This window comes from Prionailurus viverrinus, chromosome E1 (assembly GCF_022837055.1).
Source record: "Prionailurus viverrinus isolate Anna chromosome E1, UM_Priviv_1.0, whole genome shotgun sequence".
Taxonomy (NCBI): domain Eukaryota; kingdom Metazoa; phylum Chordata; class Mammalia; order Carnivora; family Felidae; genus Prionailurus; species Prionailurus viverrinus.
The window spans coordinates 28239729-28263804 of record NC_062574.1 but is presented as its reverse complement, the minus strand read 5'-3'; the positions used below and the strand labels follow the sequence as shown (position 1 = coordinate 28263804).

The following is a 24076-nucleotide window of genomic DNA, read 5'->3' as shown; positions in this document are numbered from 1 at the left end:
GTGGAAAAGAAACTCAAGAGCTGCTTGGTGTTCTTGTCCATTGGTTTTGCCCCAGTCATCCCCGGATGTAACTTCTGAGTTCCGAAGTCAAGTGCAAAGCCCAGCACGACCCGCCCCTCGAGGAGTCCTTTGCCCCAGTTAGAGCCCAGCATGGGTTTTGTGAAAATAGACTTTATTATAATAAAATGTCTTTTTAAACAAATACCCCCACCATTCCACACCCCTGGAGACCAAGGCCGGGGGTGGGGGTTCAGTCGAACGATCTCCCACCACAGTGAAGGAAACATGCAGAGACACTCACCCAGCCGCAGGATTAGAGGGGGTGGTGAGGGTAAGGGTGGAGAGCTCTCTACCCCATTCTGGACAGGGAATGTATGAAAATAGCTGCATAAATCTGTCCTCTTCCTCAGCCCCCAGACTCCAACAGGGGCCAGAGGAAAATGATGCAAACGAGAAGTTGAATCCAATGAGCAAAATAAGGCAAACCCAACTCCTGCTTTCTGCCCGCTGGCCCCAGGGCCTTTGGGGGTGAGACACACAGGGGCCAGGAGGCCGGGCTGGCAGGGAGGGGTGGAGCACTATGGAGCGGGGTTAGGCCCGCTTTGGCATGGCCTGTCTCCTTCCTGGGCCTGTGCGGTGGAAGCGAGGTGGAGGAGGCTGGACTGAGGCACTGAGTATGTACATATATACAGGGTTCCGCCCGCCTGCCCCATGGGGAGGGGGGCTCCAGGGGGATCCAGTGCAAACTTGCCTTCAGGGAAAGGAAGACATGTCAGGATAGCCTGCGCCATCGGAGCGGGGAGGATCAAAGAAGGGACTAGCATCGTGTGGCGGGAAAGTAGGCATAGGTGGATGGACGGGCAGTCACAGGTCCTGGCTCTGTGACTGAGGTGCTCAGCAACCTTGACCGAGTGATTTCCTCATTCTGCGGCTCAGTTTCCCCTCCTATAAGAGGAAGGTGCCCCTCCAGAGGATTCATCCTTGAGGACTCATCTAGCTCTGACCTTCAAAGAGTCTCTGATTCCCATCCAAGTGCCACAGTGTTAACTCAGAAGAATGGGCGTCCAAGGCCTTCCCCACCCCGTGACCCCAGGGGCCTCAGGGGGCCGCTTCTGCCTGTAGGATGGGCCACAGCATCACTCCTTCTTCCCAGAGCCCAGTTTCCTTAGGAGCTGCTTTCCCTTGGAGAGGAGACCCCACACCTTCTCGCTTGTGCCCTGTGGCCCCCCCAGTTCAATTGTGGGGAAGCTGCCAGGGCCAGGGGCACAGGACCAGCCTCTGGGCAGTAGGGGCCCTTGTGCTGAGCTGGCCCAGTCCTGAAATGTGAGAGAAAAGGGACAAAGTCAGGACCTGGCTCCCTGCCCCAACCTGACACCTTCGCCCTACAATCTCAGGTACTTAGAGCCCTCCATGTCACAGACCCATGGTCAAGAACCAGAGCCCCACTACCCAGCCCCCCCCCCCACTTCCCCCAACACACAGAGCTCAGAGAGGTGAATGCTGAGGGAACACTAAGCTGGAAGTCAGAGGGACAGACATAGAGTCCAGTTCTGCTTCCAGAACCTGGGCAAGCCGCTCCCCTTCTCTGGGTCTTCCTAAAGGGTACTGGGCTGACAGAGCTCAGAAGTCCTCAGACCTACCCCTCGGGATGGGTGCCCCCAATTCCCCCATGTCACCCCCTCACAGCAAGGAAGACCAGGACCACTTAGAAGCAGCCACCGCCGCCCCCCTGCCCCACTAGGGAAAGCAGTTCCTGCACCGCCACACAGACAGAAGCAGCACGCTCAGCCAGTCCAGCAGATGCAGTGTTCCAGTCCCATGAGGAGGAGATTGGGACTCTTCCTTAAATGACCTCTCCGAGGGCTGTGGGGAGCCAGGGCCAGAACCGCACCACTCAGCCCCACCGCTAGCTCTGGAGGCTGCCCTGCTGCTTCTGTCAGCATATGTCCCCTGCTGAACCTCCTCCTAGCTCCACTGGCAACCATGAATGGCTCCTCTTGGCACAGGCCCAGCCAGTGCCATTAGTGGCCTAAAGGACAGGGATTGGGTGAACAGGAGAGCCACCGGGAAGCCTCCCTACCCCTATTCCCCATTCCCACATCCTTACCTCGACCTCCTGTGCCTGGCACAGCCCAATCAGATCTTGCCCGCCAACGAATTCCCCATCCCTGCCCTCCAGTCCCTTCCTCAATGCCTGCCCCCGACTCACCACCACCGCCTGGCAGTCTCCTGGCCAGAGCCAGCCATAAAGCCCAGACCAGAGGCAAGAGAGCTGGGTGCCCAGCCTAGGACCCCCCAACCCAAGGCCCTGGTGACATGGCAGGGCCTGCCCTCAAAGAGGTTTGCCGGCACCTAGAGGCCAAGGTGTCTACTACTAACCAGCCACGCCTTCCCAGGGCTCCTTCCATAGCATCCCAGGAGGGAGGGGTTACTGGGGAAACAAACAAAGGGGCCTCTGAGCCCCAGAGATGAATGGTTTCGGGTTATCTATGGATTTCAATCGTTTAAGCCCCCCTTTTATTCTCTCTGGCAGAGAAAATTGAGAATTGGAAGTAAAATCATACATCTGATCCCCTAACAGGTCATGATGCAGAGGACAAGGGTGGGGAGACTATTATTACTGGTGGAATTACCATATCATCCTTCTGTCACCAATAATAATCACAATATTATAATACCATAGTCATATGGTATCATAATACACAGATGAGTCACAATATGGATGTTACACCACATTCTATAAGCCGCATGAGCTATAGAATATGAGGAGTCAGCTAATATGGGGCATTATATACTAAAATGACATGTATTCCTATAGCAGCTGGCACTGCCCAAGGTAAAAACAAAAGGAGAGGATGATCCTGCACCCAGATCTGGCTCCACAGCAAGATCTCCCTCCCCCAATCCCTAGGAGAAAGCAGAGAAGCCAGGTCAGCTCCAGTATTCAGGACAAAGGAGTGCTATCTGATTATGGTGACGTAAGGAGTGGGGAGTCACATGAACAGAGGGGGCCAGTCCCCCACTTACATGTTGCTCTCTCTATATATATCTATCTCCATCTAGCACTGGACTCGTCTCCTCCTCATTCTCTGAAGAACAGGGAACAAAGAGAGGAGTTGGGTTATGGACTGACTCACATACTCCCTGCCCAGTCACCAGGTCACTCAGCTCACAGGAACTGGTCCTGCTTTGCACAGCCTTTGCTTCTGTAAATATTGCGGACAGATGCCCAGGGTTTCCCCCTGGGGCCAGGACCCATCCCCTCTCCCTGCGCCGTCAGGCTGTTAACTCAGCTGTATTCCACCCACCCCAAGGAGAAGCAAGCTCTAAGAACAAGGACCCAGGAAGCTTGCTGGGCCTTGCTGGGCAACTGGCTTAAAAGACACCTGGGAGACAGGGTAGGAGGTTCCCTGAAACCCGGGCTATGACTAGTTACAGGTGTGAGGGCTAGAGGGGTCCTTTTTCACAATGCCCCTCACCGACATCAGCCCGCGGGGTGCGGGTAGCTGGGAGAGATGGGCCTGGGATCAGGGTCACAGCCGTCATTCCTCTGCAGAGAGCGGCACATACTGGGAGGGAGCTGGCCCTGGCAGGGCTCTCCCTCGAAGCCTCACTCTGCACAGTGCTCCCCCAGATTATAGCCAACTGCTCCCCTCCCACAACACTGTCTGAGCCCCCACCACCACTCTGGCAGGGTACAGCCCCAACTCCTGAGCTGGGAGCCCAGCTCTTCACTGACCTGACTTTCGGCCTGGGATGTCCCAGGCTCCCTGTCTGAGCTGCCCGCCTCAGGTCCAGGGCCCTCCAGGAAGTTGGATGGAACCAAGCCCCTCTGTCCATTGAGCTCCCCCTGGGGAGGAGATGCTGATGAGGCTCAGACTAGGAAAGAGGCCTCAGCCCCACCCCCTCAGCCCTGGAGCCCCTGGGGGAACAGCCTGAGGTCAACATCACTGTCATGGCCTGGTCCATGTCAATGCCTGGTCCATTCCTCCAGGTTTCCTTTAGGAACCCTTGCTCATCCCTGTCCCTGGCTCTGGTAGAGCCCTCCCTGGAAGGGCTGGTGAAGGGGGTATATATAGCAACTCCCCGCCCCTCCCCATGTTCTCACATAGTAGAAACCATCATCGTCCATGTCACCGAACACAGTAATGATGTCGCCTGCCCGGAAGGGCAGCTCTGCCTGTGGAAAGCCCAAGAGGCCGACGTCAGCCCTGGGGAGGCCCTGCACCACCCCCTTGGCTGGGCTGTCTGCGGGGGTCCTCACCTCCACATCCATGTTGGGGGAGCTCTCCCGAGGGTTGTAGTCAAATGCAGCCACCATGGAACGGGAGGATTTCAAGCTGGCAGAGGAGACCTGCTGGGGGCGGCCTGCAGGAGAAGGGGGAGAGGACTGGGGACTCTCTGGACCCCCTACACCATAGCATCCTCCACACTGCTGAGCCCCTATTCACTACCTCTCCACTAGCTGCAGCCCTTGGAGAGAGCCCAGAGGGGCCACCCAACCCCACCTCTCCCCAGTCTCCCCTGCACAGGAATGGCCCCTACCTGCACAGGGTTGGGCAGAGCCTTCTGCCTCAGCTGTGGAGAGAATGTGCAGGTGAGCCCTGCCCTTCACTTCCCTCCTCATCCCAGGCTGGGGGTGGTGCAGGGCAGGCAGGATGCTCGGTCTCACGCAGGGGATACAGGAGAAAAGATGTTCAGGGAACAGAGCCCAGCCCTTTGGATTTGGTAGTAAACTAAGACCCAGAAAAGGTCAAGGACTTGCTCCAGGCTGCACAGAATTTACAGTCAGGTGCTTTTTGGAGCAGAGGCCCCGGCAAACCACTCCCCGTCCCCATTAAAAGGACGCTCCCCAGTGGAGGGAATGGATGTGGATGAAGGTCTGCCCTAATTCCCTTTACCTGCTCAAAACCCCACTCATGTCTCCCCAGAAAGCCAAGCAGTGCTCCCCACCCCCACTCATCTTCACAGGCCCCGAGGGAGAAGGGGGTCTCACCCACCTTTCTTGGAGCGGCGGGGCTTGGGGGGAGGCCCAGCTGTGCGGGCTGTAGAGTACACAAAGGGACCATTCCCTGATCCAGAAAAGCAAGTATATGTAAGAGAGAAACTGAGGCAAGGGAGGGGGACAGAATAGTGTCTCTGGAGTCTCCTCTTTGGACTGTGCCAGGGTTCTTGTGCTCAAGTTTCTAAAGGGCTTTCCTCTCCCATCCTAGACCTGAAGGACCCAAACTTCATGGCCCATCCCCTCTGCAACAGACCCCCGTTCCACGTGGCAAGCGAACTGCTGTGGCCACACTGGTCTCTACAAGGCCCTACAGGTTCTGCTAGACTCCGGATAAATGATGTTCCCTGGCCACCCTGGACATACAGATGGCTCAGGAGGGACTGAGTTGGAACTGGGGTGGTGGGAGGTAGGTAAGGGACAGCAGCAGGACATACCTGAGCCTTCAGTGAGAATATCTGGGGACAAATAACCCCGCTGGAGCAGCTGCTGTCTCTCTGTGGGACTGTCCACAGCCACCTCAGCCACCATGTTGCAGGGGATGTAGCCTGTCCGACCCCCACCTTCACCGCGGTAGAAGCCATCGGCATCCTTGTCCCCAAACACCTGCAGGCAAAGACCAGTCATCTCAAAAGGCCAATACGGCTTGCTCCCTGGCTCCAAGGCCCTGAGCCCCACAGCACCACACTCAGAATTGAAGAAGAATGCTCTACCTTCTGTGGGTCGTGAAATAGGAAACAGGGGGAAACAGCCAAGAATAAGGATTCATACAGCATCACTCACTGCCTGCACGTCCATCGCCCCAGCCTACCCCAGGCTAGATCTCTGTAACCTCTGAACAGCAGCAAAAAGCCTGGAGTAAATACTTGTAGACTCAGTGAAAACTGTAACGTTACCAGGAGCAGTTACACTGTGCAGTGTGCCCGGGCCACTGAAGTAACCCACATGCCCTGAACCTAATCCTCAACCATCTCTGGGAGGTGGACATGAACATCAGCCCCATTTTACCACTGAGGAAACTAAGGTCCAAAGCAGCTAGTGCATCTACTCAAGGTTACACAGCTGCAAGTGTCAGAGTCAGGACTCTGGCTCTGGAAGCTGTGGTCTCCCCCGTGAAGGCTAGGACACCTCCAGTACAGGAGAGGAGAGAGGGTGGGGGACCTGGACAATCAGTCAGTCACCTTCAGGATCTGGCCCTCCCGGAAGGGGAGCTCCTCTTCCCCAGCGTCAGGGTTGGGTGACATTGACACCGGGTCATAGTCAAACAGAGCCACAAAGGCCCTGACAGGTAGGTCCTGGTAAACCGGCGCTTCTGCCGGGGGGCTCCTCAGAGAGGCTGTGGAAAGAGCGATGACAGTAAGGTCTCGCCAAAGGGTTAGGTTAGGAAAGGCCCCTTCGGCCTCACCCAGCCCCCCTCGGATGCTCACCCAACTCGGTACCGCCCGTCCTGGGGGCCTGGGCCCCTCTCCGCAGGGGGCCCCTCCGCCCAGAGCTGTCCTGCCCTCTGGGCTCCCCAGTCTCTGTTGCCTGCAAAGAGAGCGCAGCAGAGAGAAGTGACACACCAGCCGCTGGTGGGGCATCAGCAGGGGCAGGACCCCACACGCGCTCCCCAGCTCTGCCCCGTCAGCATAAGCAGCACAGCAGAGCCGGGACACAACATTCCTCTCCTGGAGCCTGGGCCCAATCTCTCGGAGACATCAGACACCCCCACGGGGGGAGGAAGAGCGGAAGGGGAGACCCCGGCTCCGGCCACCCTTGTTGGTGAGTGCAGAAGAGGGAGGGTCTCAGAGCTGGCCGAGGAGCATGGGAGAGGAGGGCCTCTTCTCAGCATCGGGGTCGGGTGATGCTGGACATCACCGTCAGTGTCCTGAAGACGTAACTAAGCTAAGCACAGGGCCACCCTGCCCAGAGGCAGGGGGCTGGCTGGCGGCAATTGGCGACTAGCGGTAACAGAATATTGTGCATCCCAGTTCCGACAGGCAGAAGCAGCAAAGCAGTGGAATGCGGGTGGGAGGAGGCGGGTGAGGGAGCCCAGAGGCCCAGCCCCACCTCTGCGGATGGAGGCGGCAGCGTGGAATGGGAGTGGCTGGTGGGCAGCAAGCAGAGCCACCAGGCGGCAGCAGGCAGGGGGCCGCCAGGGTGGGCAGTGGGCACGGACCCGGGAGGGTGGCTCCTTGGCTCTGCCAGTCGCACCGCGGCTTCTCCGCTCTGGCTCCCCCTTCTCCCAGGCCGAAAGGCGTGGGTAGGGGGTGGGGCCCGAATTGGCCTTCAGAGGCCCCCTGGACCTTCCTATGGGGGCCGTGCCCCAGGCCTCCCCATCTCCAGGGTAGCAGGAGCTGGTGATGCTGATGCCACCGCTGCCCGCCTCCTGCTCGTCCTCAGAATCATATTCGATGCTGATTTCCAAGCACTTGGGGGAGAAGCAGCCGGCCAGGCTAGATTCTGGAGCCCGGCCACGGGAGCATCTCCGGGAAGGGGCCGGCCGCCCTCTCCCACCAGCCTCTGGCACACCCTTGGTCCCCTCGCCCACAGGGGGGCTGCCCCTCTCCCGTGTGGGGCCCGGTCGTCCGGAGGCCTGGGGCCCGCCGTTGCTGAGAAGTCGGCTGCAGTGTTCACGGGGATCTGGGGACCGCCTGCGGTTTGGGGGCTTCTCAGGGGAGCCACTTCCTTTCCTCCGGATGCTTCCACCAACTAGTCCTGGTATGTCTTCCAGGCGGTCCCCACCCCTGCAGGGCTCTGGAGACAAGGGACACAGGCCAGGTCCTCGAGGCTGACCACTGTCACAGCCCAGCCCCAGCAATGCAGACTCGGGTGGGCCGGGGTCTCGAGAAGAACAGCCTGCCCCTGGCCTCTCCTCGTCTTCCTCATCCTCCACCTCATCTTCCTCGTCCTCCTCTTCTTCCTCTTCAGGGATGCTAAAAAGCTTCTTGCTGCAGAACTGCTGGAGGGGCAGCTCGAGGATCTGCTCCAAGATCTCCTCGTCGCTGTCGGTCTCACAGAAGGGGTCAGGCTGGGGCTGGGGCTGGGGGGAAGGGCAGTGGGGAAGAGAGGTCCGTGGGAAGAGGAGACAGCTGTGACCTTTGTCCTCAAATGAGGGGAGGGGTTCCATGCAACCCCACAGCCCTCCCTCAGCTTCCTACAAGAGGAAAGACCAGAGAGGGGGCTGGTCCAAAGCCACACAGCAAGTCCAGAGCACAGCCAGAGGAGGAATTAGAGAACACACCCCAGGAACAGGCTGCACAGATGTTGGGGCCCGAGGGACAGGAGCAGCAGGGAGCAGACCACACCTGTGACAGCAGGGAGGCCTCCCCACCCCTCCCCAGAGGCTCCCAGAAAGGATCTCAGGAGACCAGGGTGCTGCATGTGGCAGGCTGGAGCAGGAGAAGGGGCAGAAGAGGGCTCCTCAGCCTCTCCTTTCTTCCCAGGAGGGCAGAATCCTGAGTAACTTCCTATCTACTGCTCGGGACAGGGCCCAGGCCACACACCTAGAATGTTGCTGGCACTCAGTGGTGGTTGGAGCAGCTGCTGACACGAAGGACAGAGACCCGAGAACCAGAGGTCTAGGGCCCACGAGCCCATCCTCACCCCGTTACCTTGGCCCCATTCTCCCCGATGCTGTTGCCAACAACCTGCTTCTGGAAAGAGCAAGTCCTGGAACTCAGGTCCTCTTCCTCCTCCTCCTCGTCCTCCTCCTCCTCTTGGATGTCTGAGAGATCTGAATTGCGGCCATGGTCCACAAGGGAGTTCACCAGACGGACCCCGAGCTCTGCCGTGTCCTCCCTCTGCAAGAGGTGAGACAAAGGAAGACAGAGGGGTTTGAGGAGGCATAGGGGGCTCCAGTAGGATCAGCCCTAGCTGGAATGACAGGGGTCCCTTGGCAGAGGGAGAGAGAGTCATGTCCCAACTGGGGGGTGTGCACAAGGGTGGGGGTGGGGGGAAGAGGATAGTAGCCAAAAAGAAAAGAGGAATCTGGGAAGACAAAGTGACAAAGAAGCAGACACAGAGCACACACCAGAACAGAAACTAGATGGAGAGGACACCCAGATTTTGGCTGGCAGAGGCAGGGAGGCAGGCCCCAATTCTCTGGGTGGCCCAATGTGTCCCCAGCTCCGTACCTCAGCCCTGGGCCTCAGCCCAGACCCTGCCTCTCCTCCGCGGCAGGCCTCAGCACAGGGCACTCGCTGGGCGAGAGCTCCTTGGGTGGAGCAGGGTGCCAGAAGGGCCTCTTCCTGGGCCAGCGGTGAAGCTGCAGGGTCAGGAGCTCTCTCTCCCACAGCTGGCTCGCTGGCCCTCCCGTCCTCTGAGGTGCCCAGCACAGCTGCCCCAGCCTCCTCCTGGAATGGTGGGTACTGAGGAAGGGCCCAAGCCCTCGGCCTCTGTCCCAGCCTCCACCTGTTCCCCCTCTCCCCAGCAGGGTACCTGGGAGCAAGGTGCTGGGGGCTCCTCGGGGGATCCTTTTGCTGCCTCTCTGGGAGGGCTTGCTGGGGGGGCCCCGGGGGGCTCTCGAGTTCCGTGGGGGTCAGGGCGCCGGAGGGGAGAGCTGGGGTCTCCAGGCCCCGGGGAGGCTGGAGCAAGGGGTGGTCTGGCTTCCGAGCCCGGCCGCGGTGAGGGGCAAGAGACCGTGGCTGGTAGGCAGGCCGCCACTAGGGCTGGGGGGACAGGAGCTGGAATGGAGTCAGCTGACTCGCCATGGGGTGACATGGTGCGCACAGCCACCTCACTGCACACTTGCATCAGCTGCAGCTGGGACAGCTCCACCAGCACGCTGCCTGCCGTGGGTGACGCCACCTCCATGATCTGCAGGTAGAGGGTAGAGGTGGAGGTGGCTGAGTCGAAGACACGATGATGGTTAGCAACGGCAGTCAGCATGATGCCAGGCAGCACACTAAGGCCTTGGCATGTCTTATCTCACTCAATCCTCCTGGCCACAGGGCTTCAGTGGTGGCCTGGTGTTTGAATCACAGTCGTCTGCTCTCAAAGCCCATGCCCTCGACCTATCTGCTTGCCCAAATGGGCACCCAGTGCCCAAATGCCAGCGGCAGGGCATCTCTGTGCCAGGTTGGGGAGATGAGGTCTCTGAGCACGGCAAGGAGAGACCCATATCCCAAGGAGAGACCCAGAGTCCCCAGGCCATACCTTTTGCCCATCAGCATAGATGGCATAGCCCGTGACCCGGACGCCATTGGAAGTGCCAGCAGCATCAATTGTTACTGGGAGCCAGCTGATGATCAAGATTCCAGGGGAGGGTCCCGGCTCAATCTGCACATCCAGGGGGGCATCAGGTGGGCCTGAGGGGGGGACGGTACCAGACCCAGGTATGCAGGACACTCACCTGCAGAGGCACCAGCCTCGTTTCCCACTTCCCTGAAAATGCACTTCCCCTGGTCTGGCCTTCTGAGTATTACAGAGTGTCAAAGCCCAAGCAAGCCTGCATACCTGCTGGGAGTGTGGTGAACTGCAGGGTGGCAGCCCGCTGCTCCGGCCTTTCCCAGCCTGGTTCCCAGGACTCTCGAGGTGGGAGCTGAGCCTCCACTCGGGCCTGATAGAGAGTACCAGGCCGCAGGTGACAGAAGGTGGCCCAGTAGGTGCTGGGGCGGGCAGGGGGGCACTCTTCCCCATTGAGGTAGACGGCATGGGCCAAGTTGCTATTGCCGGGCACCCAGGTGATCTCAGCAGACGTGGCTGTCAGTCGATGGACCCGCAGCTGGCTAGGTACCACCCCGGCCCGGGTACCCACCACCAAGCAACAGCGCAGAGGGTCGGAGCTGCCCTGGCTGGTCAGGGCCTGCACAGAAACACGGAGGGGCCCGGCCCGCAGGTCCAGGTTCTCCAGCACAGCCTTGGGGGGCACCCCCGGCCCCAGGGCCTGACGCAGCTCCCCGTTCACGCAGATATGGTAGCCGCGTAACTCCACTCGCTCAGGAGGCGGCTCCCAGGCCAGCACCACACTGTGGGCCAGCTGCCTGAGGACCACCAGACCCCGTGGGTAAGGCACAGCAGGGGGCCCGCCCAGGCCCTCAGGCTGGGGGCTCAGACTGAGCTCGTCCCCCGCAGCCTCGTCCTCAGGTCTGGGCTGGCTGCGTCCCCCGCTGCTCTGGCCCCCGCTACTGCTGCCACCCCCGCCTGCACTCAGGAAACTGAGTTCGGGGCCTGAGCTGTGGGACAAATCGGCCAGCTCCGGAGGGAGGGAGGTCAGGAGGTCATCGTCGGACACACGCTCTACAAAATTGGAAGGGACCAGGCCCCTTCGGCCATCCATGAGCTCCCCTGGCAGAGGGAGGGCAGGGAAGGGGAAGACAGAGAGGAGGTAGAGAAAAACCAGTCCAATAAATGCATTTTAGCAACGGTTAGTGGGTGATCTTAAGCATTTGATCCAAACCAACATTCATCTGTGAGCACTTTTAAAAGGCAAGAACACTCAACATCTGCAGTAGAGGAGTCATTGCTAATATTCGTAGGTGTAATAACAGTACTGTGGTGATCTAGGACAGCGCTTCTTAAATGTTAATGTGCATATGAATCGCTTCAAGATTTGTTAAAATGCAGATTCTAATTTAGTTAGGTCTGGGTGGGGCTGCGAGTCTGCATTTCTAACAAGCTCCCAGGTGCTAGCACCACAAGGCTCTCCGAGAACCATGTTCTGAGGAGATGCATGCTGAAGGGCTAGGCGAAATGTCATGATGTCTACAACTCTCTTTTACATCACTTTTCATTTTTAACCTACAGATGGAAAAAGCAAATATGGCAGAATATTAACAACTGTTGAACGTAGGTGGTGAGTATATAGGTATTCGCTGTATTACTCTTTCATTTTTCTGTACATTTGAAAACTTTCAAACTCCAAGGGCCTGAGTAGTAGGGACAGGGGCGCCCTTGAACTTCCCTTTGTGGAAAACAGACATCCTCAAAGGGAGAGGAAAGCACCACCTGATCAGGGTGAGGGAAGGACTCTTCAGCCACAAAAGGCCTAAGTGCCAGAGAACAGATTCCCATATGGTTCCAGAAGGGATGAGGACCCATAGCGAGCCTGTGTCTAGGAACATGACTGGTGGTCAGTCCAGGCGCTGACCAAAGGTAAGTTCCAGTTCCCCTGAACACATGACAACAGAGGGATGTCAAGGAAGGAAGAAAGTGGGCACACAGCATGCCCTGTCACTGCTAATTTGGGAGAAGGGGAAGGATTCCCAGGGGACAGATGAGCCAAGGGCTGCTATGCCTTATTAGGAGGAAGGGAAAGCAGAGGCCAGGGTTTAAGAAAGAGGGTGCTGAAGAGGAAGACAGGTCTGAGCTGCAGTGGGGGGACTTCCAGCTTCCCCAACACCCTCGCTCTCTGCTTATGCTAGGAGTTGGGGGAAAGCATGGGAACTTGAAGAAACAATAGTGATTTTCAATACATTAGAGAATATAAGCACTTGTAGTGGATCAAACGGTGACCTCCCAAAAGTATGTCCACATCCTAACCCATGGATCCTGTGAGTGTGGCCTTATTTGGAAAAAGCATCTTTGCGGATGTAATTAAGTTAAGGGGCCTGAGATGAGATCATTCCAGATTATATGGATGGGTCCTAAATCAAATGACAAGTGTCCTTATAAGAGTCACACAGGGAGAGACACTGAGAGAAGAGAAGGAGGAGGTAACATAACTACAGAGGCAGAGACTGGAGTGACGTGGTCACAAGCCAAGAAACACCTGGAACCACCAGGAGCTGAAAGGGACAGGGAACAGAATCTCCCCTAGGGCCTCCAGAGGGAGTGTGGCCCTCCCGACACCTTGATTTCAAACTTCTGGCCTCCAGAGGTGTCACAGAATACATTTCTATTGGTAATTTGTTATGGGAGCCTGAGAATATTAATGTCAGCACTAACACTTAAGAAGGTAGGAGCCTCCACGCTAAGCACATCTGCCGCCCTGTTGGGCTGGTGCTGGAGCCCTAGTCAGAGGCAGGAACACATGCCCGAAGCTTGAACCACCGACAGCAGTCCAGGCAGGACCAGTCATAGAAGAAGCAGTTGCTTAGCTAAGTGTGATGACGAACATGGCATCCCAGCCCCTGTTGTCTCCATGAGTCTTTAAACCTATCCCAGATCATATAGTTCAAATTCTAATCATTTGTGCTTAGTGAACATTTGTGTTCCTGCTGCCCCCCTCCAAGAAAAGTTGTTGGCTTCTGGGTTTTTGTTTTTGTTTTTTTCATTTAAAAAGTCGTTTTCTGGGAAATATTTAATCCCACTTTCGGTCACCCATCCCTCTGAGGAGTTTAGCTCTTCCCCCGCAGTTCACAGCAGCTACTCAAAGAACAGATGCAGGGCCCGGGGAAGGCATGCTGAGTGGGCACTGAAGACCTGGCCTTACAAACCCAAAGCTTTGGGTGTTACGGATTCAGATCTAACCTCTTTCCTAAATCCCCGCCCCTGGTTATGGCCCTCACCCTGCCCTGCCTACACCGCAACCCAGTCTCACCCCAGGGCCATTCTCCCCGCTATCTGGCCAGGGCCAACCTGGGTCTCCCAAGACCATTTCTTCGGCAGGCCCCACCCTATTGCCCAGTCTCAGTAATGGGGCTTCTGTTCAGGTGTCTGAGCTTCCCACAGGCCCTGGAGCACTGCCCTGAAGCCCACGCCCTGCCTGGGCCCTGACACCTGCTGACTACTCACTGACACCCTTTCCTGGGCTCTGGACCCTAGTTCTCCCTCCCCCACACCCAGCTGGAGTCCAGCTTCAGATCTTTGCTACATGCCCAACTTCAAGGTCACTAGTGTTAAGCACTGCCATGCCCTGTCTGGAAGCACAAAAGCAAATTCAGCCAAAATTCCCCGTGACCCCATTCATCATCTGGACTGTGGCAGGCACTGCCCTGCCCTGCTTGGGGTAGGTCTGCAGTCAGACAGTGGCTCCCTTTTCTAGACCCCTTCTGTGTGGGCTGCCAGGTCTCTATATGCCTTTTCGCTGAGTCTGAAACGTCCTGGTGGCCTGAGCATGCCAGGGAGACCGTGTGGGTGGATGGAGGTCTTTGTGAAGAGGGGCTCAAAAGCAGGGGGATGGACAGAATAACCCTGCCACCTTCCTACCTTCAAAAAAGCCATCCTCGTCCATGTTGCCATAGATGTAGATGTACTCGCCAGCAGTAAGCGGAAGCTCTGCCTCTGGGTTCTCATTGGGGCCCTCGAAGGGGTTGTAGCTGTTGAAGGAGATGCAGAGGAGGAAGAGGACAGCGACCCACATCTTACCCCCACATCCCGTCTCCTCTCTCCCGCTGTACTAGGCCTTTATGGAGACTTGATTTTTCACCGTCAGCCAAGTGGAGCGCTAACTGTGCCCACCTGGCCCAACTGGGCAAAGAGGACATGTCCAACTGGGATCCCTGAACGACGCCCACCACCTCCAGAAGCCTCTATCTTCACCCAGCCCCTCCTCCCATACACCCCAAACACTAGGGAAATGGGGGGCCAAGAGGAGGGTCCCACCTATAGCGTGCTAGGAACACCTGGATCCTGGCTCCTCCGCGGCTGCCCTCTGGTGCTGCTGGGAGCAGGGAGACACTGTCTGCCTCCAGCTCCTCCACCTCACTGGCTGTGTCCACCTGCAGGCAAACAGAAAGGGCCAGTCCTCTCCAGGCTCCAGGGCCAACGGCAAAGCAGGCAGGTTTCCAGAATGAGCCACAGGACCTACTACTTTGAGAAGGGAAAGACAGCACATGCTGGACAAGGCCAGCAGCAATGAGCCTCCGTGTTTTCTAAAGCAGCACCCAAGCCAGCAGATCCTGGCAGAGCCAAGCTGCCCTGGCAAAGGGGAGTGAGTATAACCTGGATCTCTCCTGAGCCCTGGCCTCTACTGTACCATCCCAGTAAATATGACCACGTTCCCCACTGAAGAGGAAGCCAACCACTCTGATGCACAGTGGGTGTCCAACGGCAGTTTGTCTCTTTAAGGAAAAAACACGGCAAAGCACTCCGACTGTGAAGAGCTGGAAGTCAGGAGGCAGAAAGAAGGTCCTGAGAAGCCCCTGCAAGGGGGGCACCCAGGGGGCAGACAGCGCAGCCCCTCCACGGCACAGCCAAAGCCCGCACCATCGTTCCATCCCACAAGGGGGCAGCAGAGGTTGGGGCTGGGTTCCACCGCTTTCCCCAACCCCGGTCGGCAGGGCTGCTCCTGCCTTGCCCCCTCGGATTTCTGAGGTTTAGGAAGAAGTAGAGAGAGGGACAAGGTGATCAAGCACTTGGTAATAATAATAGCGGCCACATGTTAAGCACCTACTGCGCGTCCTACAGTAGTGCTCTTCCTTTTATCTTTTCATGTAACCCTCACGACAACATTTCAAGGCAGGTCCTATTAGCTCCAAAATCCAGACAAGGAAGCCAAAGCCCAGAAAGAGTCAGACACTTGCTTGCCTAAAACAGAGCTGGGATCTGAATCCCAGAACCCGTGTTCTTTCTCACACAACCATCTGCTTCTGCTACAGACACTCACATGAACAGTCTCATTATATGGATCCTGGCGCCCAAGCGTCTCCCTCCATCCGGCTCAGGACTCCAGGGCCTCTGTGAGCCCCAGAGGGGTGGGGCTGGGCGGCCCAGAGTAGGGCCGGCAGGTGAGCCCTGGAGAGCAGGGCAGCCTCCACCGGAGCTCCTGGCCCATAAAGAGGAATCTGCAGGCCCTTCTCTCCCAGGGCCTGGCTCCACTTCCCAACTTGGGCCCCCACAAGGCCCAGCAGCCACCCAACCCCTGGGGACCCCAGAGGAGAATAGGGCCAACCCCAGGCCCCTCCCCAGCACTGACCTCGGGTGTGGGGCATGACTTGGGGCTGTTGTGGACGGATTCAGAGCGAGAGGAGTTGGAGAGGGACTCTGCCTTCTTGGCCGTCCTTCGAGGGACCCCGACAACGGTTGCAGGGACAGGCTCAGAAGACTTTGGGGCGCAGCGCCCAGGAGAGCCCGGAGGGAGGTCAAGGTCTAAAGAGAAGATGGCACATGGGATCTGTGACCTGAGGAGGGACTGGGGAGCAAGGGCGGGGGTGGCTGCTTGGATATGGGGTCAGGCCCTCCATAGCCACGTTTCCTTACAAGAGGGAAATATTTGAGGAAAACTTACTAAGTAGAGGTGGAAGTGATTTACATACATTATTTCGCATGATCCTCAGAGCAGGTCAATGAAGTGCACTGAATTATTCCCATCTTACAGCTTAGGAAACCAGAGCTCACGGGTTTAGCAGCACACTCAAAATCACATGGGCTGTTAAGTGAGAGGAGCTGGGGATTCCGGATCTGACTGATGCCCAGCCCAGCTCTTTACAAACCCTTACTGCTGGCTGCTGATTCCTAGTGTCCAATTCCCAGCCATAACCACAGAGGTCTTGCTGAAGGAGAGGAGCAGTGGTTGAGATGCCTGGCCAGACTCCAGGAGAGCCACTCTTGTGATCTCATTTCTCCCCCATCAGAGCCTTATTCCAGCCTGGCCCTAACTTGCCGTGTGACTTTGGGTGAGTTGTGCGCTTTCTCTGACCCTGAAGTGTCTGCTCTATACAAAAGCATTCCAGACAAAATGTCACTGGGGTCCACTTACCTTTGGGGCCAGACCCACGGCAGGGGTGGGGGGTAGAGCAGCAGCAGGGGGGTGGTGGGTGGTCCCCAAGGGTACTGTAGCCCAAGGCAGAGGTGAGTAGATCCAAGGGGCCGGGGTGCAGGCGGAAGGCCTGGAGCTCCTGTGCCAGGAGGCTGAAGCGCTCTGTTTGGCTGCGGCACTGCTCTTCCAGCTCTCGAACCCGGACCTGGGCCAAGACCTCCCATAAGCCACCAGGCCCAGCAAAGCTGCCCAGTCCATCCTGAGCCCCCACACTAGGCTTCAGCTTCCACCCACCCAGCCCTAGGCCTGGGCACCAGCCCTCACCTGTCTGCCCCACTGCCTTAGCAGTGTCTGAGCTGGGGGTGAAACACCAGAGCTGTGGGCGGCCTTCACTCCCAACCTTCCCGGAGAAGGGCTAATCCCACCCCCCACTCAGCACACCCTCACACCCCAGGCAGTGGCCCTCGCTCCTTCCTGTTGCTTCCGGGCCAAAAGGAATGGCTCCCACTCCCAGCTCCACTGCCAGTGTCTCCTCAGGAGTTTCTTTGGCTCTGCTGCTTGTCACCCTCTCAGTCAGTGACCCAAATCCCCACCCTCAAGAGAGATCCTGCACAGGAGCTAGGGACATCTTTATGGCAGGAAGGAGCCAATTCTCAAGAATTTCTCTCAAGTATCAGAAAAGTCCCAACATTTGGGACTCTCTCCTGGCCAATATCAAGAGGGTCACGGGTTAGACTGGTGAGGAACCTCCTCATGGTCTGAGCGGCTATGTTTTAGAGGAGGGTCGGCCCCGCATCTGCCAGGCACTGTGGCAGCTCTGGGCCGAGGAGGTGGCGCACACGTCCCGCAGGAATGCCAGTCCTTCTACAGGTTCTCGGGTCTGCTACACCCTCCTCTGTTCCACATGAGAGCTGGGACCACTGGGCCCTGAGGCAGGAGACCCAGCTCAGGCAGCCTGAACAGGTGCATGGGAGGGGACAACCCAGGGAGGTGGGGGGTCAGGAGGCTGTACCTGCATGGAATCCAGGGTTGACTGTGGCAGGAAAGGAAAGCAAAGAGGACAGGTTAACCCTTCACCCTACGGGTCACTGCGCAGAGAGGGAGAGAGGGAGCAAGGGCCCAAGTGGACACCACCTGGTCGGCTCCCTGGACTGACTGAGCAGTTCCTAAATGGAAGGGTATTTCAGGTGAAGGCAGCCTCTGGGGGTGGGGGGTAGTGGGGGCTGATGCCACCAGACCCAGGAGCCCCTGCCCAGCTGTGCCCCTGCCTAAGAAGTAGGCCAATAGTGGAAGGGATTCCCGAGGCTCTGGAGCACCTAAGGGCCCTTCCTTAACCCCACACCCTCCACACCCACACAGTCCATTCCAGCCCTCTCTGAACGTCCCTGCCTTCTCCCCAGACTGGTGTTGCTGGTGGACACTTCCAAGGACCCTACCTCTAGCAGCTGCACAGCCCCTTCATGTTCCCTCTTGGCTTCTGCCTGGGCCTACAGGTAGGAGGAGGCAAAAGTTGGAGAGGAAAGGTGAGTAACAGGGGAGGAGAGAGAGGGAGATGGATGGGAGGGGGGAGCCGTAAGGGCAAAGCAAGGGAAGAAAAGGAAAGGGGAGCTGGGAAGGGGGAGGCTGAGGGCTCCTCCCTCCCAGATCCCACCCCAGAACCATACCTTAGGCCAGAAGGTAATGGTGTCAAGGAGAGGCACGTCTGATACTGTTTCTCTCTTTCTGGGACATCCACCCTCTGGGTTTCCCTCCTACCTCTTGGGACGCTCCTTCTCAGCCTCCTTCACCTGCTCCCTTTCTTTTGCCCCTTTTGAGTGTTAGGGTGCTACAGGGCACAGGGATGGGCACAGGGCACTTTACACTCTTCGCTCTCCCAAGGAGTCCCATCTAGTCACACGACTGGACACACTGATGACTCCGAACCCTATCTCCATGACCAACTTCCCCATGCCTCCAAACCCATAGATCCAACTGTCTTTGAAGTGTCCACTTGTATGTTTAACACATAACCCAAACTTAGCCAAGACAGGACTCAGAACTCAGGACTCCCTAACTCTCACACCTGTTGCCCCTTCATCCATCACCTCCTAGAGAGTGAAGAGCCCCACACTCCATTAGGGTTTACTCAGCAAATGGCTAAAAGAAGCAGGAGCTCAACTAGAATCCTATGGAGTTTTGTCAATTCCATCTCTAAAATATACTTCACATCCTTCCACTTGTTTCCACCTGCATCGCCTGCACCCTCATCCAGACAGCCGTCATCTCCCTCCTGAACTGCAGCAGCCCCAACACCTGACCACCTGCCTCCTCACCCACTCCCCCAATCCACCCTCCACAGTGCTGCTCATGTGATCTTCTAAAATGATTAATCAGATCATGCTACTCCCCTGCTTGGGACCTTCCAACAGTTTCCAACCCCTCAGAGAACAAAATACCCACTCTTCTTTAAGGCCTGACAAGACCTGGCTCTTGCCTATTCCTGCTGTTCTCTAACCTATTATAATCTAGCCAACTGGTCTGGACCCCCATGCTCTTTCCTGCCACAGGGCATTTGCGCTTCAATTCTCCTACCTGGAGTGCTCTTCAGCCGGCTCCTTCACACCCTTAACGTATTAGAGGCCTTCCCTGCCCACCTCTCTTAAGTGGCCCCTGGCCCCACCCTAGTCACTCCGTCACACCACCCTGCTCACTTCCCCCCACCAGGGCCCGTCAGTGACTGGGGCTGCCTCACTTGCATATCTGCTTATTTGCTGGTTGGCCTGGGACCTGATCTTTCCCCACCGCTGTCCCCAGTGCCTAGCACAAAGCCTAGCACTCAGTGGGTGCTCAGTAAATGCTCACTGGATGAGCAGCTGACTGAGGAGTCCAGCAGCCTACCACCCTTCCCTCACCCCTGCCCCCACCTGCTGCAGCCTCCGGACCTCCTCCTGCTTCTCCTGCAGGCTGATCCGAGCCTGCTCATGCTCCACCTCGAGCTGCTGCCTCCGCTGGGCCACCTCCCGCATGTGCTAAAACACAAGACCTTGGGTCAAGGCCAGAGCCCGGCTCCACCATTTCTGTAGATCTAAGATGTGGGAGCTCTGGACACCATGTGTTCCGGATGCCTTCTGTTAAGAAGGAAACCGAGGCCAGAGAAGGGCAAGGCTGGTGGTGCCAGGACTGGGGCTCAGACCCCAGTGCCCCACATAGGGCACATTCTACCGTCCCACTTTCTCCTTGCATCAGCGACCAAGACCCTCCCCCCACCTATGCAATCTCCTCACCTTCAGCACCTGCTCCAGGCTCTCCAGCTTGCTCTGCAGGCCCTGGCTCTTGCGAAGGGCTGAGTCCCTCTCCTGTGTCACCCCCAGGAGCTGGCCCCTCAGCTCTGCATTCTCCCACTCCACCTGGAGAGGGGGGAGTGGCAGGGAGCTGGGTGTGTGAGCCTTGTCCCAGCAGCTCCCTCACCAGGGGGAATAGTACCCTTCATACTCTGGCCCAGTTCAGGGGGCACAGAAGACAGCCCCCTGCCCAGGGACCAGGGCCCCAGCAAAGCCCAGCCCCACAGCCCGTGGGCAGAACCGCTACCTGCTCTTTTTCCGTGGCTCTCCCACTGAGCCGAGAATTCTCCTCCACGAGTCGGGCATTCTCATTCTGGGCTTCTCTCAGCTGCAGTTCCTGAGAGACCAGGGGAGCTCTGGGCGGGGGTCTGGCACCTACACCCCTCCTCTCCCCACACAGAGGACCCTGCCCTCCCAGACAAGGTCTTCCTCCCCCACCTGGACCCTGCGCCAAACAGGACAGGAGAGCCCCGAAGGACAAGAAGGGTGAAAGCAGAGCTGAGAGGGAGCCCACCACCTGGCTGGCCTCGGGGAGGCCCTCGGGAGCTCACCAGCTCCTCACATCGCCTCTGCTTTTTCCGGGCTTCCTGCTCCAGGCTCTCGCATTTCTTTCGTTTCTTGCTGAGCTCTGACTCCTGTAGGGTTGGAACCAAGGGCTCCTCATGTGAGAAGGCAGACCTGCCCACAACTGGTCGCCTCCAGCCCTTGACCTGGGACTTACCAGCTGCTGCACCCTCTGCTGTTTCTCTGGCTCCCCTAGGCCCGTGGGTGGGTTTTCCACATCCTCTTGGGGCCTGGCCTGCAAATGCAGGGGGCAGTGGGGAGGCTGGCACCCAAGAACAGGGCCTCAGAGCAGCCTGCCCCTCTGCCCAGGCTGTCTGTGGCAGGCTCCCATGCCATCTCACGGTCAGCAAAGAGATCCCTGCCCAGGAATGGGGGCTGTAGGGAAGGGGGTGCTGCCTGCCCATGCCTCCAGCTGATGTGGGAGTGCAGAGGCTGTGCCCCTGTGTCCTCCAGACATACTGCTTTGAGATCCTGAGACCCATGTGTGCCCTGGGAGATGGGTCCCTTATCCAGGCCAAAGCTTTCCCTTTTTAGCTTCCAACAGCAGCCCTGCTCTGCACTCAATAACTGTCCTGGGTGTCCTTCAGTGACTGGCAGAGAACTAGGAGGCTGCCTGAGCCCCCAGGGATGCGGTGCTCCCAGAGCTAGGAATTCTGGATCATCCAAACGTGGGCTTTGCCTAGAGCAGTGCAAGCCTGGCCAGACCCTCCTCCTAGCTTCCCCCAAGCCCACCCTGTCGCACTTCAGATTTATCTGTGCAAACTCTAGGGGAGGACAGGCCTTGATGGGAGCCGCATCTCCCTCCCTGGGCCAAGCAGAGGGGCAAAATCTGAGCAAGAAGCACCCCCACCCCCACCCCGCACCGAGGCCTTGGTCCCTATGGAATCCACCTTCTCCCACCCCTGTTTCCAGAACGAGGTGAACCTAGGTGCCGACCCAGTAGAGAGGATGGAGAGGAGCCAGACCTATAACTTCTGGGGGTCCGGAGTGGGCTCGCAAGCCCTCGCGACAGAGGCCGCCTACGCCCAGCACCCAGCGAAGATCGCTCGTACCTGGAGCCGAGGGGGACGCACCGCCACCCCCGTGGAGCCGGGACCGGGCCTGGAGGACCAGGCGGTAGCTGAAGGGGGCGTCCCCGCGCTGCGGCGGCGGCGGCGGCGGCGGGAGGCGGCGGCGCGGGCTGGGCCCCGGGCGGCTGCCAGGGCAACCGCGGATTTGCGGCCGGGCCGTACCACTGGCGGCGCGGCAGGGGCGACGGGGCGGGCCCCGTGGGGCGCAGGCCTGCGGAGGGCGGACCCCGAGTCGCCCGGGTCCGGCTCAGCGCAGGTACGGGCGACCCTGCCCCCTGGGGTCGGGAAAGCTCCCCAGCCCTTAGAGCGCGCACGCCACCACCGAGTCCTCGGGGCTCGAGCGCTGTGCAGGGAGAGATACCAGAGCCTCCCCCACCCCCATCCCCGGACGCCTACACACCTGCCCTGGCGCCAGAGCTCACCTCTCCCGGGGCCCCGGGGGCGGGCGCCCCTGCTCTGGCCGGGGCAGCGGGGCCCGGGGGCCGGGGCGGCGGGGGTGGCTCCTGCTGGTTGCGCAGGGCGATCTGCCTCTGCAGCCGCAGCACCTCCCGCTGGGACTCGCGGAGCAGCCGGTCGAAGTCCCTCACGTGGAGCCACTGGGGGCCCTCCTGGTTGGGGGACACGGAGAGGAGTCAGGCCTAACCCTTGCCCGCCCCCCACCATCCCCGGCGGAGCCCGCGCTCCACGGTGTCGGAGCGGCTCCGATGCGCGGGAACGTGCACAGCCTCCCATGCATACATGCCTGGCCATAGGTGCACGCCTGCACAGCCACATGCTTCCGCGAGCCCGTGTGCAGACCGTCAGAGTAACTCATTTACTGGGCACTCACGGTGTGCCCGGCACTGTGCTAAAATGCCTTGTGAACATCGCTCCACACAAGTGTGAGGTATGCGTGGATTCGTACAGCCAAACCCGCTGGCATACAGCCTGAAGCCTGGAGCACAGAAATTCCCAGGTCTGGGATTCATAGCTCCACCCCCTTCAGTTCAGGCTCCTTCTCCCCGCTCCCACCTGGGCCGTTGCCAGGGGAACCTACTCCCCAGCAGCTTCTACCTTCCCGCTTCATTTGCATCTCATCAACATCTCGTCCACATCCCGCAAGCCAGGCAGGTGGCCCTGCGGAGGGCTGAACTGGAAGGGGTGACCAGGGCCTCCTCGCACCTTGCCAACCAGGGTGAGCCTGGCCTGCAGCTCCCTGCACTCCCGCTGCAAGGCAGCAATCTGCTTGTCCTTAGCCAGCAGGGCGCTGGCTGTCTCACTGAGGTCCCGGGCTCGCTGATGGGCCAGGGCCTTCCGGCACAACTCCAAGCTGGCCCCAGGACGGGGCACAGGGGCACTCACCTGGCCAGAGGAGGAGTAAGGCCAACGGTCATCTGAGGGCTGGGGCACTTCTCCCCACTCCTCAGCTCCTCCCAACGGAGGAATTTGGATGAAAACCTAGAAGTATGTCCTCCTGCTTCTACCCTGTATCTGGGGCTTTAGGGGACCACTAGCCTCACTTGACCCCATCCCAGCAATTCTCAGACAGGACTGGAAGGGTTAACTCCACATCCTAGTTTAGGCCCAAAGGCTGCTGCTAATTGAGGGCTGCCACTGTCATGGGTCTTCATCCCTGCCCCCACCAGCCCTTCACCCAAAGATGAGCTCAGCGGGAGGCTGCAGCCAGCACCAGCACGTGGTAATCCAGAAACTCCCCGCCTGTTCAGGAACGCCCAACGCTTCCCTCCCTCCGGTAACTCCAGAAACCCTCAGCCTCCTAGCCCAGCCAGCATTTGCCCTTTCTACACCTTGGCCCCTGCGTTCCCGCTTTCCTGGGTGCCAGGAGTCCATGACTCCCGAACCCCACTCCCTCAGGCCCAGCCTGGCTCCCCTCTCCCTGGTCACCCAGCCTCCATCCAGCAGCCTCCCATCCTCACCACCTTCAGGTTAGTCTCCTGCAGCTTCCGGGCCCTCTCCTCCAGACGCTTGGCAATGACCGCCAGCTCGGCATTCTTCCGCTTCAGCCTCCGCACCTTCTCCTCTGTCTCAGGGAAGCTGCTCTTCCTCTGACAAGGGGTCAGCCAGAATTGGGGCGTGCGGGGAGCACCCCGCAGACCCAATCCTAACTGTCCGGGACTTGAATTGGAGCCCTGGGCTCACGATGGAGTCCTTGGGTACTCTAAGTAGGGGTTCACCCTCTCTGCATCTTGGGATCATATCACCTCCATGCAGCCCCCACTTGGAGGGATGCTTTATGGGATGAGGAGGGCACTGGGGCAGAGGGCTGGGGTGTCTGAGTCTGCCTTCCCCCAGCCCCAACCAGGACCCAGGACTCTCTTTCCAAGCCTCACCAGCATCTGATTTTCCTCCTTAAGGATGGCACAGCGCTGCTGCAGCTCCCCCAGGGCCCTCAGCAGCTCCAGATTGGGCCTGTCCCCAAAGCCCATGCTCAGCTTGCCCTGGCATGGGAAAGGACAGGACACGGCACCTCAGAAACACACCCTGCCTTGTCAAAGCCCTCCTATGGAAGCATTCTGCCCCCCAATGGTCTAAGGAGACATGGAGACGAGAAGGTTCTCCC

The 24076-nt window shown here is 58.7% G+C and overlaps 1 protein-coding gene across 4 annotated transcripts; it reads right to left on the bottom strand.

Annotated features, from left to right (window-relative positions):
• Positions 1 to 155: 155 nt before the first annotated feature.
• TSPOAP1 (TSPO associated protein 1) lies at positions 156 to 23944 on the bottom strand. 4 transcript variants are annotated; one of them, XM_047832744.1, is made up of 31 exons: positions 23847 to 23944; positions 23433 to 23561; positions 22678 to 22857; positions 21939 to 22124; positions 20604 to 20681; positions 20434 to 20517; positions 20130 to 20219; positions 19826 to 19948; positions 19466 to 19570; positions 17999 to 18049; positions 17575 to 17595; positions 16563 to 16767; positions 15780 to 15952; positions 14468 to 14583; positions 14072 to 14181; positions 10439 to 11269; positions 10139 to 10290; positions 9422 to 9799; positions 9118 to 9336; positions 8596 to 8784; positions 7161 to 8024; positions 6430 to 6529; positions 6184 to 6338; positions 5440 to 5608; positions 5001 to 5072; positions 4546 to 4578; positions 4265 to 4368; positions 4109 to 4180; positions 3740 to 3850; positions 3028 to 3089; positions 1180 to 1316 (listed from the first exon to the last, which is right to left on the bottom strand). In XM_047832744.1, the coding sequence occupies exons 1-30, from the start codon at positions 23940 to 23942 to the stop codon at positions 3060 to 3062; spliced, it is 5226 nt and encodes a 1741-aa protein (XP_047688700.1). In that variant the 5' UTR covers positions 23943 to 23944; the 3' UTR covers positions 1180 to 1316; positions 3028 to 3059. The 4 variants fall into 4 exon arrangements, with proteins under 4 accessions (XP_047688699.1, XP_047688697.1, XP_047688698.1 ...); XM_047832743.1 differs by lacking the exons at positions 3028 to 3089; positions 22678 to 22857; positions 23433 to 23561; positions 23847 to 23944 and having other exon boundaries at positions 156 to 1316; positions 20397 to 20517; positions 21917 to 21966; XM_047832741.1 differs by lacking the exons at positions 3028 to 3089; positions 21939 to 22124; positions 22678 to 22857; positions 23433 to 23561; positions 23847 to 23944 and adding an exon at positions 21412 to 21520 and having other exon boundaries at positions 156 to 1316; positions 20397 to 20517.
• Between the last annotated feature and the right edge of the window lie 132 nt (positions 23945 to 24076).